Source organism: Prionailurus bengalensis, chromosome D4 (genome assembly GCF_016509475.1).
Source record: "Prionailurus bengalensis isolate Pbe53 chromosome D4, Fcat_Pben_1.1_paternal_pri, whole genome shotgun sequence".
Lineage (NCBI taxonomy): Eukaryota > Metazoa > Chordata > Mammalia > Carnivora > Felidae > Prionailurus > Prionailurus bengalensis.
The window spans coordinates 73,162,965-73,183,578 of record NC_057359.1 but is presented as its reverse complement, the minus strand read 5'-3'; the positions used below and the strand labels follow the sequence as shown (position 1 = coordinate 73,183,578).

Genomic DNA, 20,614 nt, shown 5'->3' with positions numbered 1-20,614 from the left:
CAAGTTGAAAGCTCATGAGGATCATAACTTTGGCAAACACAGGTCTCCAGGCTGTCCTTTTGAGCCATCTTTCTGGCAGAAAAGGTACCAGAGTTTTGCTTTTTAAATTATCATTCCTATGAATGAAGGGAAGTTGAGTCAATGTCTCCACTTTTAAAGCTAAAGTTGAGAGAGAAAGAGAGTCATGGAAAAGCCTGGAAGCTCAGAAGTGGCTGTTTGCCACGAAAGCAAACACAAGGCTGAAGAGCAGGGCAGAGGATGGAGCGCAAAATTATAGTCTGGTCACAACGACCTCCTCTGCTCCCTGTATTTATTTATTAGTTTTAGAAGTGAAGCACGGCCTCGTTCTGTCGTGCCAGTATTTTTGCAGTTTGATTCTGCTGAGCACACACGAATGCGCACACGCACCCTGGGCACGACCAAGATCTCCACAAAGGGCTCACCTATTTCTTCTTTGATGATCCGCTGGGCTATTCGATCAATGGTTCCCAGTTTGAGTGCAAAGGTATCTAAGTAGTCGCCTATGGCTGCAAACTCCAGAGGTCGACTCCTCAGCTTGTAGCCTCCGGTGACGTGCTTGACGGACTCGCCCACTCTAGACAGCAATGCCATCCCCTGCCTCTTGTAGGCGTTCAGGTCCTAAGGGTGACATGTTAACAGACAAACTCAGTCACTCCCACAGCCAGGATTCGGTGAACCAACTCCTTTAGGTGGTTTCTTCTTGGACGTGGAAGACTCCAGAAACAAGGACCCGAGTTAGAGGACTGACCACGTACATAGCAGTACTCCTCCCCTTGCCATTGGAAACACCAAGCACACAGGTGTGTGCTTTCAGCAGAGCACCTGAGCATGCTGTCCTTCAAACTCAACACTGTTTCTAACACGATTCTTTTAACGTCCCTGACAGAAGAAGATGAAGATGAAGAAGACAACGAACTCAAAGATGAAGAAGAAGAAGTCTCTTTCTCCCATACAAAATATCCTAAGTCATCTTTAGGAACAAAATTCTACGGGGCGCCTGGGTGGCGCAGTCGGTTAAGCGTCCGACTTCAGCCAGGTCACGATCTCGCGGTCCGTGAGTTCAAGCCCCGCTTCAGGCTCTGGGCTGATGGCTCAGAGCCTGGAGCCTGTTTCCGATTCTGTGTCTCCCTCTCTCTCTGCCCCTCCCCCGTTCATGCTCTGTCTCTCTCTGTCCCAAAAATAAATAAACGTTGAAAAAAAAAATTCTAGAGCTGAAATTCATTCCATTCATTTATTTATATCTCAATCAAAGCCATATAAAGAAAGGAGGGAGAAGCGGGTGAGTGCAGGAAACAGCGACAGAAAAAGCAGTGCAAGAAAATCCAAGCCAAGGATCGATGTTGTAAACAACAAAACATTTTAGGGCAAAACGGGAAATACATTGAGCTACATAATCTACCGTATCTAAATTCAAAGAGCATATTAATCTATCAGGTCAAATAAACTTCCTATCATCAAACTCCAAGAGGAATCTGTAGCATCTCCAGATTGTTCTATGTCATGCCTTCAAAAATGGTTTCATGGGGCACCTAATGGCTCACTCGGTTGAGCATCCAACTCTTGGTTTTGGCTTAGGTCATGATCCCAGGGTCATGGGATCAAGCCCTGAGTCCGGCTCCATGATGAGCATGGAACCTGTGTAAGATTCATTCTCTCTCTCCCTCCCCCTCGCCCTCTCCCTCTCTCTCTCCCTCCCCCCTTGCTCTCTCTTCCCACCCCAGCCCTACCTCACTTGTGTGTGCAGGTGCTCTCTCTCTAAAAAAAAAAATTTTTAATGGTTTTACACAAGATCAGATGTCTGTTCCTTATATCCACCCTCAATACAAACAGAAAAGTAATTCCCAGTCCTAGTAGGGCATGTCTACAGGGAGATAAGGGAACATAGCACAAGGCCATTGCTTTCTGGTCACCTCGTCTGATTTAGGGATAGAGCAGAGAACAGGGAATAGCAGTTAACACAGCTGTCCTCCCATGTGACAACACACAATCACACACAATCACAGATTCCGATCTTCATAAGTGTCTGAAGTATAGTCTGCTCCTTCTTCTTTATGCAGCCAAAGCCTTCACTTTTGCTCTTGATCCCACTCTTTCCTAGCTAGACTTCGCCCACAAGCAAGGCTCCCGCCCCATCGGCCACTCCCTCTCCTGTCTGTATCTTCAACTTCTAATCCTTGAGTCTGTAAAATACGCCAGGGCTCACCCATCTTCAAAAAGGCAGCAATTTCCTCCTCCACACACCCCTGTCCAGTCTCTCCTCTTCCTTTTGAAGTCAGGCTACCTGAGAGAATGTTCTTCTAAAGATTCCATCTCCCCTTCCAACCTCAGATACTCTAGACGAAAAACACCCCTGCAGACACCAGGTTTTCACAAGATTCTAACTGAAGCCTGGCAGTTCTCGGCATTGCTTCTACAATATTTTTTGGAGTGGGGCTAGATCCAAAAGGGCTCAGTGGACTGCAGAAGCTCTATTTCAAGTAGAGGCTTAAAAGAGAACCCCCAGTTAACCAAGTCAATTCATATATAGAATGAAGCTATTTAGTAGCATCTGACTGCTGCACGCATTCTGCCAAAGACGAAAAATACTTATTCGAACACGCTTGATACTGAGCATCTCCCCTACCCTCTCCGAGCATTACTGGCTTCTTTGTAATGACGCTTCCGGTTTGCGACAAGATGGGGTCATCCCAAGAAAGAGGAATACCTCTTCCTTCGCTGTGACAGAACATGTAAAGGGTTTGCCTAAGAACAAGACCAAGGGAGGAGGGCACTTGTTGGGATGAGCACTGGGTGTTGTAGGTAAGCGATGAGTCACGAGAATCTACCTCCAAAAGCAAGAGCACACTGTATACAACGCATGTTAGCTAACTTGACGACAAATTATAAAAAAAAAACAAAAAACAAAAAAACAAGACAAAGGTTTTCAAGGTGTGTTAAAAGGTGGAGACAAGAGAGGGGGAGATGGGGAGTCACTGTAGTTTCATGTCACACAGTGCAGTACACTGTTTCAGGCTCACAAGATGAATAGTCGTGTAAGTGTGTGAATATACTTAACGCCACTGAAATGTGCATTTTTTAAAATGGTTAGGGTGGTAAATTTTAGATGTATTTTACCACAATCAAAAAGAGAGAAAAGAAAAGATGGGGGTATTTGGTACATTTAATTCAGCAAGTAGAACTGAATGAGGGCTAGAATTGGTTGTTTTAGAGCCAATGCTCTGCATTCGCTCGCGTGAAGTTGGATTTTGATTAAGACGCTGAAGGACTTTTTTTTTTTTTTTTTTTACATCACCTTTCATACTGAATACCATCCACCACACGCAAATCTTTCCACTTTATTTTTCACATAGATTCCTAATGACCCACGGTCCGTGCATTCTCTCCCATTGTCTCTGTGTTCAGTAAAGATGACCAAGACTGAGGCCTGCCTGAACAACGACCTGATACATGGGTGAGGCACTGAGCTGCATGTGTGGAGAACAGGATGGATTTCACTCTGCATATGAGCTGAAAGAACTATATTCGAGGATCTGTTCACCAGGAAATACTTATTTTGAAACAGAACGTGGGTTTGACATGGGCGGTAGGGGACAGGCCTCTGGGAAAAAAGAGAAGATGAATGGGCATGTCATCAATGAGGCGAAAAAATGTCAACTGAGGTTTAAAAAAAAAAATACTAAAGGACTTTGTCATGTGGTTTCCATTGTCTGGAGAACGGCACCCTCTCTAAAATCTTTAAAATTGACTGATGTTATCTGTAAATATTTCTCAATTTTGCCATTTTGAGAAAGAAAACTGGGAATCCCGGAGCCTCAACACCCTTGCCAACATGAAACAAACTACCTGTGGCCTGAGTTTGGGAATATGATTCACGAAAGTAAACAGATGGGGCCGCGAGGAGCTGGCATGAGAGTGTGAGCCTGAGATCCCATTTCTGTAGACATTGAGGGCAGAGTGTGTCAGACTTCCTGCCAGTTCCGCCAACCGGAAGTGCACAGAGAAGCCAGTGAATGACCAACCTGGGTGTGAACACACAGAATCCGGCAACTGTGTGGGGCCCAAATGTTTCTCTGGCAAATGCTTGGAAATTGCCCACCCAATAGGAATTTGGCTGCGGGCAAGCAACACTGAACTAGTCTTTGTCAGGCAGTCTGATTTAGAGCGGAAGTTCGGCCTCTGGGGCCTTAAAGACCTAATTTTAAATCCCAAGTGATGCCACTTGAATATGTACCAATTCCCTGAACTTCAGTTTCCTTATCAGTAGAATGAGAGGTTGAGTAACCTCTCACAGGGTTCCGGTGAAGAACATCTTTATCAAACACTCATTAGATGTTCTTTCCCTCAGGGCCCACTTGTTGGTCAGAATGGCCTCACCTATTGAAATGCCAAGAAGAATTCAAGGAAACACTTATCTTTGTTTAGGCAAGTGAAAATACTTCCTCTCTGCTGCAGTGGGGGTGTTTCTCCTGAATTCTAACATGGAAACCAGGATGATGCAAATGGACACCAAAAACATAGAGGAATTTGATGACATCCACTATAGTGGCCCATTCCCAAAGGTGGTTTGTGAGAGAGCAAAGCAGCTTTTAAGAAAGAGCCCAAAGAGGGGCACCTAGGAGACTCAGTCAGTTACGCATCTGACTCTTGACTTCGGCTCAGGTCATGATCTCATGGTTCTGGAGATCAAGCCCGGTATCGGGCTCTGTGCTGATGGTGTGAGGCCTACTTGGGATTCTCTCTCTCCTTCTCCCCCTGCCCCACCCCCTCTTCTGCATGCTCTCTCTCTCTCTCTCTCTCAAAATAAATAAACTCAAGAAAGAAAAAAAAAAGAGCCCGAAGAATGCTAATTTGGGGGAGGAATATGAAAAATTCTGTTCTTACCTTAGCAGTAAGGAAAACATTAAAGTGTTCATTGAAAGAGAGCACAGGATGATCTGTAATTCTTTTTAGGAATTTATCCAAAGCTTTTCTTCTGGTCTCCACAAACTCTTCTGAAAAACGATCTACAACACCCTTCACCACAAACTTCTCAGGAAGCGGCTATGAAGACAGGAAGAAAAATATTCAGAGTAATTGATAAGACCGTGGAAAGAAAAACCACAGGCTAGCAAATAATTCTTGGGACTCATTTGTCCAAGAACATATTCCTTATTCAGTTGGCTCTTTAGGTAGGCATCAATAGAAACATTTCTGAAACACAGAGATGGAGTAAATCACAACTATCCTTCTCAGTTTTAGAACTCAAGAAGTAAGATGCTAGAGAACAGTCCTTGGAATACAGCAAACAGTCAGTCAGTATTTATCCAGGAAATCCAGTCATGCTAGCTTCAGCAGCACATACCCTAAAATTGGAACAATACAGAGGTTAGCATGGCCTTTGCACTAGGATGACAGTAAATCCGATAGTATGGCTATCTACACATTGCTTAACACACAGGGGGTACGACGAGAGAGTCAGGGCCGGAAAGATGGTCTAAGGAGAGAAGGCAGACAATATCAATCACACAAAAATTTATTTAAATATATTTAAATATATTATTTTAATTGAATATATTTCGATTCTATTCCCAGTTCAAGGGGTAAAAGAACTTGATGAATGTGAAATAAGTACATTAGGCAAACCCTTGTAGCTAAAAAATACCTTTTCTAAGCCGATCTTTTGTGTAGGTGTATGCTTGAAAGTTCTTCTTTTTTTTTTTTAATATATGAAATTTATTGTCAAATTGGTTTCCATATAACACCCGGTGCTCATCCCAAAAGGTGCCCTCTTCAATACCCATCACCTCCCCTCCCCTTCCTCCCACCCCCCATCAACCCTCAGTTTGTTCTCAGTTTTTAAGAGTCTCTTATGCTTTGGCTCTCTCCCACTCTAACCTCTTTTTTTTTTTCTTCCCCTCCCCCATGGGTTTCTGTTAAGTTTTTCAAGATCCACATAAGAGTGAAAACATGGTATCTGTCTTTCTCTGTACGGTTTATGTCACTTAGCATCACACTCTCCAGTTCCATCCACGTTGCTACAAAAGGCCATATTTCATTTTTTCTCATTGCCACTTAGTATTCCATTGTGTATATAAACCACAATTTCTTTATCCATTCATCAGTTGATGGACATTTAGGCTCTTTCCATAATTTGGCTATTGTTGAGAGTGTTGCTATAAACATTGGGGTACAAGTGCCCCTATGCATCAGCACTCCTGTATCCCTTGGGTAAATTCCTAGCAGTGCTATTGCTGGGTCATAGGGTAGGTCTATTTTTAATTTTTTGAGGAACCTCCACACTGTTTTCCAGAGTGGCTGGACCTGAATGTGGGACAGGAAACCATCAAAACCCTAGAGGAGAAAGCAGGAAAAGACCTCTCTGACTTCAGCCACAGCAATTTCTTACTTGACACATCTCCAAAGGCAAGGGAATTAAAAGCAAAAATGAACTACTGGGACCTCATGAAGATAAAAAGCTCCTGCACAGCAAAGAAAGGTCTTAAAAATGTAATTTCCTGGGGTGCCTGGGTAGCTCAGTTGGTTAAGCGGCTGACTTCGGCTCAGGTAATGATCTCACAGTTTGTGTGTTTGAGCCCTGCGTTGGGCTCTGTGCTAACAGCTCAGAGTCTGGAGCCTGCTTCGGATTCTGTCTGTCTCTCTCTCTGCCCCTCCCCCACTCATGCTCTGTCTCTTTCTCTTTCTCTCAAGAAATAAATAAATGTTAAAAAAATTTTTTTAATGTAATTTCCGTTGCTCTTACCCAAACAAACTTCTCTGTAATATTTACTTTGAGCCAATATTGTGGGCAATTTAAACCTACCTGGCTACTGAGGGATCTTTGAGCTTTGACCTATTCCCACAGTAGCTTGATTAAATGCTTGATTAAAAGGCCTTTCTCGTTACTGCAGTCACAGGGAGACTGCATGTCTGCTAGTGTGCAATATGAAAATGTTTGGGGTATGAAATATTAAAAGAACATTTGCATTAAAAATTGGGCAAAAGAGGGGCGCCTGGGTGGCTCAGTCGGTTAAGCGTCCGACTTCAGCTCAGGTCATGATCTCGCAGTCCGTGAGTTTGAGCCCCGCGTCGGGCCCTGTGCTGACAGCTCAGAGCCTGTAGCCTGTTTCAGATTCTGTCTCCCTCTCTCTGCCCCTCCCCCGTTCATGCTCTGTCTCTCTCTGTCTCAAAAATCAATAAACGTTAAAAAAAAAATTTTTTTTAATTGGGCAAAAGATTGGTAGATATTTTTTTCAAAGAAGACCTACAAATGGCCAATAAGCACTTGAAAAGATACTCATACCATTACTCATTAGGGAAATACAAATCAAAACCACAGTGAGATACCACTTCACACCCATGAGAATGGTCATAATAAGGGAGGGAAGGAAGGAAAAACAGCAAAACAAAGAAAAGAACAATGTTGGTGAGGATTTGGAAAAACTGGAACAAGCATTTACGTCCACAACCCCCTTCAGCCCCATATTCTGACCATACAGAGTTTTTTTTTTTTCTTTTAAATTATAAACCCTCAGGGCACCTGGGTGGCTCAGTCAGTTAAGCATCTGACTCTTGATCTCGGCTCAGGTCATGATCTTACTGTTTGTGAGTTGGAGCCCCATGTCAGGCTCTGCATTGACAATTTGGAGCCTGCTTGGGATTCTCTCTCTCCCTCTCTCTCTCTGTCTCTCTCTCTCTCAAAACAAATAAATGAACTTTAAAAATAAATAAACCCTCAAGTTCACGCACATACACACAAAAACAGACACAGGACTTCACCAACCCCAAGAAGCGGAATCCTAAGGTGTTTGGAGTGGGGAAATCAAGAAGCAATCCAGATTTAGAACGCTTTCAAAGACTTAGAAACTGGCAACATCAACACCCCTCGAATGCAGCACTTGAGATATGAGGGGGTCCAAAACCCTCAACTTGAAAGGGCTTTAGAAAGTCAGTATGATTTAACTCCTAAATAAAGACTGTGGTTCCATGCCTCCTGGGTTCATATCCCACCTCTGCCAAGCTTTCTGACTTCGGTCAAGTTCTGTAATCTCTTGGTACCTCAGTTTCTTTGTTTAAAAAAAAAAAACTAGCAATAGTGCCAGCCTCTTGGTGTTGTTATGAGGATTAAATTAGCTACTAGGCTGAAATTGCTTTACACAATTCCTGCCACAGAGTGAACACCAATAACAGTGGCGGGGGGGGGGGGTGGGGGGAGGCAGGGGGGTTCTTTGTTGTCAGAGTGGCAGAAGCTTCAGGAAATACTGATCTTCAGAGGCAGGCATGTTCAGTGAAATCTTGAGATGGTGGGAGTACGATGCAGAGAAGAGGCTATGAACTGAGGGGCTTCTTTTAACTAGATCAGGAGTTCTAGAGAGCACAGTGGAAAGGTTTGGAAATGAAGAAAGAGAGGGGAGTCAGGTCAAGAATAAAATTACAGAGCCACATGGAGGTAAGATGTCCAAGTAGGACGCCCAATGGAGCTCATGCCTGAGGAGAATATTAGAAATGCAGGACGGGGTCAGATATACAGACCATCCAGCCCAGTGTTCTGGCCCAGTCAAAAGCACAGGAGAATCTGTCTTAATAGGGTATGGTTGTTCTTTAGGATAACTTCCTTATTTTGATCAGTTCTTCCCCCATTCCCTTAGATGGCCATTGTCCTTAAACACTACACTCAACCCCCAACCTTTCACACTAAGCGGATTACCATGTCTCTGAAGTAGGAACCAGGTATAAGGGCATCACATAAACATTCCCTAACCATGTTGCTTCCTCCACAGATAGACATCTCATGTCCATTTCTCAGGTTCCTGTGGACAACATATCTCCCCAATTCACCACAAAGCTAACTATTCCATCTGTGTCTCTGACCCATTACTTCACAATCATGCTTATGTTGTCATCAATTAATTATACCTTCTCTTTCCTGTATCTTCAACATTTCCTCCTTGGCTGGCTCTGTTCCTGAGTCTACAAAAATACGGCTCGTTCTCTTTCTACCCAAAAATAATAAACCCAACTACCCCTTGACCTTACATCCTCTCCACTCTCCTTCGGGGCTCATTCAACTTTTTGAAAGAATTGTTTCTCTCTCTCTTTTTTTTTAATTTGAGAGAGAGACAGAAAGAGTGCACGAGCAGGGGAGAGGGGCAGAGGGAGAGAGAGAGAATCTTAAGCAGACTCCATGTTCAGCACGGAGCCTGAGGCGGGGCTCGAACCCATGAACAATAAGATCATGACCTGAGTAGGGGCGCCTGGGTGGCTCAGTTGGTTGAGCTTCCGACTTCGGCTCAGGTCCTGATTTCACGGTCTGTGAGTTCGAGCCCTGCCTCGGGCTCTGTGCTGACAGCTCAGAGCCTGGAGCCTGCTTCAGATTCTGTGTCTCCCTCTCTCTCTGACCCTCCCCCATTCATGCTCTGTCTCTCTCTGTCTCAAAAATAAATAAACATTGGGGCGCCTGGGTGGCGCAGTTGGTTAAGCGTCCGACTTCAGCCAGGTCACGATCTCGCGGTCCGGGAGTTCGAGCCCCGCATCGGGCTCTGGGCTGATGGCTCAGAGCCTGGAGCCTGTTTCCGATTCTGTGTCTCCCTCTCTCTCTGCCCCTCCCCCGTTCATGCTCTGTCTCTCTCTGTCCCCAAAAAATAAATAAACGTTGAAAAAATAAATAAATAAATAAATAAATAAATAAACAAACATTAAAAAAAAAACTAAAAAAAATATATATATATATATCATGACCTGAGTAGAAATCAAGAGTCAGATTCTCAACCAACTGAGGCACTCAGGTGTCCCTAGTCATTTATCTTAATTTCCACTCCTTCCATTGACTTCTCAACCCACAACCTTCCTCCACCCAAAACAAAGCTGTCTTTGGTTCTGCCTTCAATGCTACATTTCTCTGCCTTATCCCCATCCAATGCTGACTCCTTTTTTTTAATGTTTATTTATTTATTTTGAGAGAGAAAAAGTGTGCTTGTGTGGGCCAGAGAGAGAGGGAGAAAGAGAATCCCAAGCAGGTGCTGCCCTTTCAGCACAGAACCCAACATGGGGCTCAATCTCATGAACTGTGAGATCACGACCTGAGCCAAAATCAGGAGTTGGACACTTAACCGACTGAGCCACCCAGGTGCCCCCGGAGACTGCTCTTTTAAAGATGATTGATGACTTTCTAATTATCAAATCCAGTGGATATTTTTCTGTTAGTATTTCATGAATCCTGTTGAACACATTCTGGTTTGCTTATGCTGAATAGGACTTGGGAGGAAAGCCTAATGAACAGATAAGTGGCTAGGTGTGCCTCATTTAACATAACAGATAATCTGAAATAGTTATTCATTCTTCAGATTTAGTACACTGAACTTTATGTTTAATGAATCAGGGAAGTGTGCTATTTAAAGGAACCCTGCAGTGAATCCTTCTGCAAACAGAAATTTCCTTCTAACCATTATTATTCCCAAAGGTACAGGGCTTCAGAAATTTGTTTCTTCCTATTTCAAGCCTTAAAGAGCACATGCCTACAATCAGCCTCACCTTCTACCTTCTGACTTGTTTGTGCAGAGGAATCTGGGTTGCTGATGAAATCAGGCACATCTATAGATTGTAATTGAGCAAGTGAGGAGCTCAACAAAGCTCCAAGCACGTGGTAGATGTCGTCTGCATGCCAGCTCTTTTTATTACCTTCTAAACATTGAGAACAGAAGGCAAAGGGGAAGTGGACCAAAGGGTGGAACTTCCACGTATCTTTTAGGCCAAAATGTTTTTTAAAAACCCTCTGGGATATGTATACCATTTCACATCCACTAGGATGGCTATAAAAGGGGGTAAAAAAAAAAAAAAAAAAAAAAAAAAAACAGGAAAAAACAGGAAGCAAGTAGTGGAGAAATTGGAACCCTCATACATGGTTGGTGAGAATGTAAAATGGCGTGGCCTCTGTGGGAAACAGCTTGGCGGCTCCTCAAAAAATTAAACATAAAACTAGTATAAGATCCAGAATTCTATTCCTTGGTATGCAGCCCAAATAACTGAAAGCAAGTGTTCAAACAAAACCTTGTACAATCAATGTTCAAGGAGCATGATTCAAAATAGTTGGGTTGGGGAAAAGGGGAATGAGAAGTGACTGCTTAGCGGGTACGGGATTCTTCTGGAGGTGGTGAAGATATTCTGGAATTAGATAGCGGTGGTGATTATAACACACTTTGAATACACTAACAGCCACTGAGTTGCACACTTTAAAATGGTGACTTTTGGGGCACCTGAGTGACTCAGTTGGTTAAATGTCCAACTCCTGATTTCAGCTCAGGTCATGATCCCAGGGTCACAGGATAGTGCCCGCCTTGGGCTCCACACTGAACATGGAGTCTGCTTGGGATTCATTCTCTCTCTCTCTCTCTCTCTCTCTGTCTCTCTCCCTCTGCCCCTCTCCCCTGGTCATGTGTGCTCTCTAAAAATTAAAACAAATAATAAATAAATAAAAATAAATAAAATGATGAATTTTAGAGGCACCCGGGTAGCTTAGTCGGTTAAGTGTCCAACTCTTGTTCTTAGCTCATGTCCTGATCTTGGGGTTGTAACTTCAAGCGTGCATTGGTTTCTGTGTTGGGTGTGGGACCTACTTTTAAAAAAACAAACAAGTGGTGCCTGGGTGGCTCAGTCAATTAAGTGTCTGACTTTGGCTCAGGTCATGGTCTCGCAGTTCTTGCGTTCGAGTCCCGCATCGGGCTCTGCGCTGGTGGTGTGGAACCTGCTTGGGATTCTCTCTCTCTCCCTCTCTCTGCCCTTTCCCCATTCGTGCTCTCTCTCTCTCTCTCTCTCAAAATAAATAAATAAACTTAAAAAAAAAGGGTTTAAAAAACAAAATGGTGAATTTTATGTCATATGAATTTTACCTCAATTTTTAAAATAAGCTGGGGTGATGGAAGCAGATGTCAGAGAGCAGAGAAGAGGCTGTGCTGCTGGCTTTGAAGGTGGGGGAAGGGGCCATGAGCCAAGGGATATAGGAAGCCTCTGGAAGCCGGAAAGGGCGAGGAACAAACTCCTCCCTGGGTCTTCTAGAGGAAATGCAGCCCTGCCACCTTGATATTAATCTACTGAGACCAGTTTTGGACTTTTGACCTCCAGATCTATAAAGTAATACATTTTTGTTGTTTAAATCACTTAAAAAAACAAAAACAAAAACAAAAAACTCAGCTGGCTCATGCGAGGGGGAGTGAGTAAGAATAGAGACGAAATAAGATCGGCCGTTGGGGATAAATGCTGAAACTGGGTGTGAGTACATGAGGGTTCATTGCACTGAATCACTCTGCTTTCATATATTTAACATTTTCCATAAGGAAGACGTTTTTTAAAAACTACATATGCCCATACATGTTGAACCTACAAAAAATCCTATTTGCAAAGCATTACAATAACCCATTAAATATTTCAAGGTATAATCTTATAAAACATTTACATTTTTATAGCACTTGATACTTTGGTAGAGCACTTCCACGTGTATTATGTTTCATAATAATTCATAAGACAGTATCTTATAATCTGTGAAACAAAAGCGTGCTTCTTGTAGATTGTCATGGAAAGCTACTATTTTGGAGTGCGAAATCTGGACAAAGATTTCAATTGCTCAATCTTGAAACGGTCCAACTTCCCCTTGTCAGCATTTAAATTGCTTCTTCGTCAAATATTAATTTGCAATGAATGGCACATTTCAATTCAACAAATACTTAGCAGTACACCCACTACATGACAGAAAACTAATTTTCCTACCCTTATCAAACAAACAGAAAACACTGCTCCTAAGAAAAAAAATAACAAACAAATAAATAAAAGAGCATCAAGATAAGAAACTTTACCCCCATAAAGAACCACCATCAAGCTTGGTTTAATTCAAAGTACTTGAAACCTCAACCAATGTTCAACTACTTATTAACCTACTAAGTAAGCTGAAAGTATGTATATGCTTTTTTAACAGTACAAAAAAGAGGAACCAACTAGAAAATGAAGTTAGAGTTTTTACTGATCATTTCGCATTAAGAAAAACAGTTGCTGCATGCCAAATTTCTTCTTAATAATTCCTACCAGTTTACCGCTACCAAACTGGGTATATAATTAATACGAATGCATCCTTCCAGCAAAGCTTCCTTCACAAAAATTGAAGCAAACGTTAAATTTCCCAGTACAATGAAACACTACAGAGTTTAATAAATGCTTGTGCTTCGTCTCCAAAATCTATCCGCACCCATCAAATCATGAGATCTATCTGTTGTCATAACTGGTTGTGCCCCCAGCAAAAGAAGTATTAAAACCAACTTCTGAGCCAAAAAATAAACTAGGAAACAAGAACCATGTTACAATGAAGACGTTCCTGTGACTCTGACTATAAAGATAATACAGTGAGTTGTCACTACTAGATGACAGACACATCCAGCACTCTTCTAGGTGTAAGGTGACCTTTTAAGAACATGTGAGCATTTCTGCTTTTCAAGTTGCAGAGCAATAAAGCAATAAATATAAAAAGAAAAAAATATATAGAGGGAGCCTGGGTGGCTCAGTTGGTTAAGCATCAGACTCTTGGTTTCGGCTCAGGTCATGATCTCATGGTTCGTGAGTTCAAGCCCTACATGGGGCTTTGCACTGACAATGCAGAGCCTGCTTGCGATTCTCTCTCTCCTCTCCTTGCCCCTCCCCCTCTTGCGTGCGTGCGTTCTCTCTCTCTCTCTAATGCACACATATATATTTACTTATATATGTGTGTGTGCCGCAGCCCTAGAAAATATCAAAGTACTGTTAACAGGCCAGAGTTTGTTAAAGACACAAAGCAGAAAAGACTGAATTGAGAGAAAAGTCAGTCAATATTGACCATCTTGTGATTCTACTCAGGCAAAGGAAAGGTTGGCCTAGGAAGTAAAGGGCTGCGTTTCTCCAGTACAGCCCCAGAAGCTGCCAAGTTCAGAGTCAGAGGGGCTGGAAACAGGCCTGAGGACAGTCAATGGGGAAAGGAAAATGAAAGAATGTGGGTTTATCCCTAGAACCACAGTCTGGCTGGCTGTTCACTTACAACTGCTTATGGTCCCAATGAAGCCCAGGTAAAATGCGAACTTGATCTCCATGTTCCTAACACAAGCAGTAGAATCGGAAAGGTCAGGAATTCTCACACATTTTTAACCATAGCTGACTTAAACTGGCGCGTGCGCGCGCACACACACACACACACACACACACACACACACACACACCCAGAAACTCATTCTCCCAATTTTTCCAACTAATTCAAAAGACTCTAAAGTTCATCTTGAAAAATAAATGTGCAAACATCTAGAAAAGCCCTGAAAACAAGTATATTGGCAGGTGGAGGCGAGTTGAGGACCTGTACAACCAGATGTTGAAATGTTCCGTAAAGTCATAATAATTCAGATAGTGTAGGAGGGGCACCAGACTAGAAAGATCAATGAACCAAAGGATCAGAAGCAGCCCAGGCACACCAAGTCTAATGCATGATTTGGTCTGATGCACAAATGATGATAAAAATGAATGATTACTCATAAGTGGTTCTGGAACAACAGAAAACAGAAAAACACAACAGTGGTTTTCACCACCTGAAAAAAGTACGGTCCTCCCATGTCACATCAAAACAAATGCTTCTTTATGTTTTCATAAAAAATTTTAAATGTTTATTTTTGAGAGAGAGAGAGGGTGAAGAGCAGAGAGAGAGGGAGACAGAGGATCTGAGACGGGCTTTGCACGAGAGCCCAGTGTGGGACTCGAACTCACAAACCGCAGGATCATAACCTGAACTGAAGTCGGACACTTAACCGACTGAGCAACCCAGGCACTCCAGAACAAATGCTTTTTAAATATACAAAAATGAAGGGTAACTTCATTTGCAGATATGGAGTTTTTACAAACCAATAAAAACAACATAAAACGAAGAGGCGAGTCATAAAAGAAATGCCAAAGTCCAATAAAGTCATGGGAAGATATTCCGCCTCATTAAAGACATGAAAACTTACTGTACAAAAATGAACTCAAAATGGATAAAAAACTAAAAGGTATGAGCTACATACCTTTTAGTACATAAAATTTTAGAAGCATTTAGCATATAAAAAAGATTGTAGCATGTAAAATTTTTAAAAGAAAACACAGGTGTAAATCTTCATGACCTAGGATTAGGCGATTATTTCTTAGATAAGACACCTTTAAGCACAAACAGTGAAAGAATAAACAGATAAATAACTAAAAAACGTTTGCACTTCCAAAAGACACCATCAGAAAAGTAAAGAAAGGGGCACCTGGATGGCTCAGTCAGTTAAGCACCCAACTTCGGCTCAGGTCATGATCTCACAGTTCATGAGTTCAAGGCCCACGTCGGGCTCTGTGCTGACAGCTCGGAGCCTGGAGCCTGCTTTGCATTCTGTGTCTCCCTCTCTCGCCTCCCCTCCCCTGCCCATGCTCTGTCTGTCTGTCTCTCTCTCTCTCAAAAATAAATAATAAACATTTTTAAAAAGTTAAAAAAAAGTAAAGAGACAACTCATTCACCAGTAAAACTTTTTGCAAATTGTTATCTCTAATGAGGGATTTGTGTCTAGATTATATAAAGAACTAATACAACTCAATAACAAAAAGATAACCCAATTTTAAAATGGGTAAAGGATCTTAAAGATATTTCTCCAGGGAAGACGACCAATGGCCAAGAAGTACGTAAAAAACATTCAGCCGTCAGGGAAATGCAAATCGAAACCACAAGGAGATACCACTTCACACCTGCTAGGAGGGTTATAATCAAAGAGGCAGATAATAACAGTGTTGAGGAAGATGTGGAGAAACTGGAACCTTCATACACTGCTGGTGGGAACGCAAAATGATGCAGCCATTTTGGAAGACAGCCTGGCAGTTTCTTACAAGATTAAATATACAGTTACATATGATTCAGCAATGACACTCCCAGGTATACACCCAAGAAAAATGAGACCACACAAAAACCTGCACACGAATGTTCACAGCCAATAAGCGGAAATAACTCTAACATCCATCAAATGTGAGCAGGTAGACTAAAAGTGACAGGTCCATACAATGTAATATTATTCGAAAATAAAAAGTAATGAAGTCCTGACAAGTCCCTCAACACAGATTAGCCTTGAAAACATTATGCAGAGTGAGAAAAATCTAGTCACAAAAGACGATATACTGTACGACTCTACTTTATACAAAAGTCCAGAATAGACAAATTTATAGAGACAGAGAGATTAGTGGTTGCCAGGTGCTGGAAAAGACAAGTTTAGGAGTTACAAGCAAGGAGAGGAAGGTTTCTTTTGGGATGATGAAAAGGCTCTAAGGTTGATCATGCTAGTGGTTGCACAACTCTGTAGACTAAATATATTAAATATTGATATACAAATATGCTAAATACTAACACTAAATATACTAAAAGCCCTTGACTTGTATATTTTAAATGGGCAAATTGTATGGTGTATGAATTATATCTTAATAAACCCGTTTTTTAGATTAAAAAAATGAAAATATAAACAATAGTTATGTTGCATGTCTACTAGGTCTCTATTTGACAACAAACTTTCTAGGCAGGGTCCCTTGCCCATCTTATAACCCCTGACCTCCCCCACAGTACTTACCAGGCCTAGTAAAAGACTAACACAAAGTCGATGCTTAATAACAGACACTTTCGAGTCAAGTTGCTGGAGGATGACTTCTGAAGGGGAAAAACAAGAATTTGTTTCCAGTTCGACTTTCATGTTTGAGTTACAGATGCCTTCCTATATTATATCTCTCTCCACCCCAAACACGTACCAAGAATTTATGAATAAATTTATGTCTCCATTTGCTTCTAGAGTACTTTCCTACTCATTGTTTCTACCCTGACCACAGGAAACCATACTCAAAGATACTCATTCCCCAGGCATTCTGGAGACTTCCATCCTCTTTCAGTTCTGGCTTCAGGGTCGATGCATGAGTGCTACCAGCAGGTGTCTCTGTCTAACCAAACTTCAAATACACTAGCTGCCAGCAGGTGGAGCATAATTCCCCCTCAGGCACAGTGTGAGCTAAACATAAAGAATGACTGACTTCCTTCCAAACAGTACAGCATGGAACAGGAGAGAAAAAAGAGTAACCGGATAGTGGAGAAACCTGACAAGCACTACGTCAAATAAGGTGATCGAGGTTAATATCAACAGTGATAAATATTGCTGATAGCATGTACCTTTCGTATGATGTGATGAGAACGGCACTTCCCCTGCCCCCAGCAAAACACATTACCCTAAGTTTAATCATGAGGAAAACATCAGACAAATCTCAAATGAGGGACATTCCACAAAACGCCTGACAGTTTTGAGTATTGTCAAAGCCATAGAAAATAAAGAAAGCCTGAGAAAGTATCACAACCAAGAAGAACCTACGGAGCTATGACAGCTAAAAGGAAGGTGGCATCCTAGATGGGATCCTGGAACCGATAAAGGACATTAGGCAAAACTGAGGAAATCTGAATAAAGGACTTTTAGTCAGTAATCATGAATCCTTATTGGTTCGTTAATTGTGACAAATGTGCCACACTAATGTAAAACGTTAGGCAAAGGCAGGTGTGGGCTATATGAGAATTCACTACACTACCTTCGCAATCATTCTGGAAATCTAAAACTGTTGTCGAATACAAAGTCTATGAAAAAAATGATTCACAGCTGCCAGTTTTGCCCAATTACGATTCTATTTTAAGTAACAGTTCCAACTGCTTAAAAATGAGTTTCTTCCCCTGAGAAAGAATGCAGTCCCCGGCAAACTCCATCATTTCTATCACGGCATATTCAGCCTCTTCGAACCATGGCGGGAAAGCACTGGAAGATGCATGCGCAACACGAAAACTGGCAGTGCTAAGAAGTTATTCAACCAAGGGTTTCACTGAAAGATAAAGCCCCTCTGAAGAGTTTTATGACCCAAATTGCGCTCAAGTCCCCAAAGACCCAAGAAACATCTGGGGTCTAAATGGTTGTTATTTCTACTGGGGGAAAAAAAGTAGTCAGAAAAGTACTCAATATGTATGTTGATTTAAGCAGTCTTTTAAATTTTATTTGCTCTAGTTCTGTTTTTTTTTAATGGGTAGATATGAGTAATAGATAAATATTATGCTGCTGCTGTAAACGGAGTTAGGTGGCTTGGGGTCTGTTTTTGAAATGAAAAACTAGGATTGAACGGCGCCGTGCTAGATTCCTGCTCCCTGAACTACCCGTGTGTCTAACGAGAGCCCAGCTGGCTGTCATGCGAGGCATCACCTGGTGGCAGCTGCCCAAACCTCAAGAACGTATGTCTGGAAAGGTAGTAAAACAGACAGTCTTTCAGTGGCAGCAAATCAGAATTAGGACTCTTTATACCTCAAAAAACTGTCATAATGAAAGTGAAAATCTACCCCAGCCTACTCAAGAAACCAGCATGAGGACAGCAAACCGGAAGCCAAAACCCCGAACGTGATACATTGGACAGCATCTGTGAAAACGTTTCATGTACGTTTGGTGGGAGAATGTGGTATAAAAGGTAAGACAGAATCTGCCCTGAATTTAAGGGGTGAGGGCTGAGTAAACATCCTCAGGAAGGACAACGAAGGAAAAGAGAGGAACCAGCTGTAATGACTTAGTACCTACGGGAATGAGATGAGTCGGCTGGGATTCCTCCAGTTTGTTCCTCAGCCAGTCAAAATCCTGGTATCTTCGACGAACAGAATATTCTGGCAGGTCAAACTCTACCCGTGTACTCTGCAAATAAGAAGGGTGGAACAAAGTAAGTCGAAGGGAATGGTACCATGTCTTGGCAGAAAGGAAGGAAAAAAGCTCTCTTTGAGAAACCAAACTGGGCAAGAACACACTTTCCTTCCACCAAAGCCCCAGCCAAAAGGCAGCAATTACCAACACAAAATGAGGAGTCCAGGCCCCCAGGGCCCGGCTCAAAAGTCCAGGATCTAGAATGAAAATGTCGAGGCTTTTGTTTTTGTTTTTTTTCCCCCTACCCTTAGGAAATGGAACTCCACTATCCCTCAGAATGTGTTTAGAAACATTTGATTCATTTCCTCCAGGCTTAACTTTGAGGATTTCTTTTAGCAGAATAATTCTGAGGATATTGCTACTGAATCCCAATCCATGTTTTCTGTTAAAAGAAATGAAGTCTCCACCTTCTGCTGAATATGCTGACAAGTTTTATCAAAGGCTGAGGGAAGACAAGCAGACAGAAAGAGCTAAGGGCACACCTGCTCGTTCAAGAGCCAGATTGGATGGAAATAGAAAACGTCTTGTTTCATGTGCCATATTCTGCGAAAACCATAACCTTGGAACTATATTGTATTTTAGATGATTAGAAAAAAAAAACTAGAAAGGAATGCCAAGATGTCATTGTACTGCAGAAAAATATTCATCTCATCTCTGTTCTTGTTAATTTTTCTGAAATTGCGATTGCAGCACTCTGGTAATGAAAACCAGTGCTAAATAAAATGAAATTAATTTATACCAAAACAAGATTTTTACACGTTAGTTTGCCCAGACTAAAACCGTGTCTCAGCTAAAGCATTTTCCCCTATGAGGGTATAGACTGTATACCACAGTCATAGCTCTCAGAAATGAAAGGTCAAAAATAAAAATGGCTCAAGCTACATTTTATAAATTTACTCTTTCAGGCCGGAAGTCTGTTTTAATCCATGACCCTAAGAAAATCTTAAAAACATATGAACAAGAGTTAGCCATCAAAGAAAAAGCTGGGAACAGCGTTGGCATTGAAAATTATGATTTCACCCTCCCCAAAAGCCGTGCTCACACAGTCCGAGCAAAATTGTGAAATTAAAGGATTCGGTCTTGGACTGAACCCCAATTAACTCTTTCTGTAGCTTTTCCCCTTTCCAAAGTCCCATTCACAACTTTCCCCTATGATGGAGGGTACAGGTGGGAAGAGGTGAGGAAATTCATTCAACCTGAGTGTTTGTGATTTATTAGAAGACTCCCCGAGTGAATCAGCATTGTGGAATTGGGGAGGAAAAAAAAAAAAGAATGCTTGAATTAGAAGAAAAAAAAATCACTGCTGATGAATTTTCAGGCATGAGGCTGATGGAAATTTGAAGGGTAGGTAGGCTGACACTCCTTCCAAGGCTGGGTGAGGAAAGGCCTGGGCAGGAGCATTCCTAGCACCTACCAGATTCCTGAGACGCCACTAAGCCCCCCAGAGCCTAGGTTTCCTCAACAGTAAGAAGAGGGTTGGAAGGGACATTCTTCAAATCCCCCACCAGGCCCCATCTGAGGACTTGCCGACGATGGGCCCATAAAAGGTGGATTGTGATGTGTGGCAAATGCAACCTGTTTTCACTGTAAATGCAGTGATGGAGGAGTCTACTTTTTGCCTTCCTAAACGTTACATGTTATCAACCAATCACTTCTCTTTATTATGCTTTTGAAAATCCTCTTCATAAATTGTAGTTTATGTAACGTGTCTAACTTTGAAATCAGTATTTGGTAACTATAAAAAGCAGTATGATAAAACACAAGTTTTGTTTCCGCTGTAAACAAGCTCACTGTCGGGGAACTGGCTTTTTTTTTCCCCCTTCGACTTATTCAGGTTAGACATACTTATTTTAAAACTTCAGGAA

At 42.0% G+C, this 20,614-nt stretch overlaps 1 protein-coding gene and 1 non-coding gene across 3 annotated transcripts in view; one reads left to right on the top strand and one right to left on the bottom strand.

The window, feature by feature from the left end:
• SNX30 (sorting nexin family member 30) overlaps positions 1 to 20,614 on the bottom strand; it is a 116,558-nt gene that overhangs the window by 32,652 nt on the left and 63,292 nt on the right. For both annotated transcript variants that reach the window (XM_043566620.1, XM_043566621.1), the window contains exons 3-5: positions 18,633 to 18,743; positions 4,903 to 5,061; positions 444 to 639 (exon numbers count right to left, since the gene is read on the bottom strand). In XM_043566620.1, the coding sequence (XP_043422555.1) occupies positions 444 to 639; positions 4,903 to 5,061; positions 18,633 to 18,743 (466 nt within the window). The remainder of the gene's footprint in view (positions 1 to 443; positions 640 to 4,902; positions 5,062 to 18,632; positions 18,744 to 20,614) is intronic.
• LOC122475501 lies at positions 5,340 to 5,444 on the top strand. The gene has a single exon (XR_006295198.1). It is a non-coding gene; the product is annotated as a U6 spliceosomal RNA (small nuclear RNA).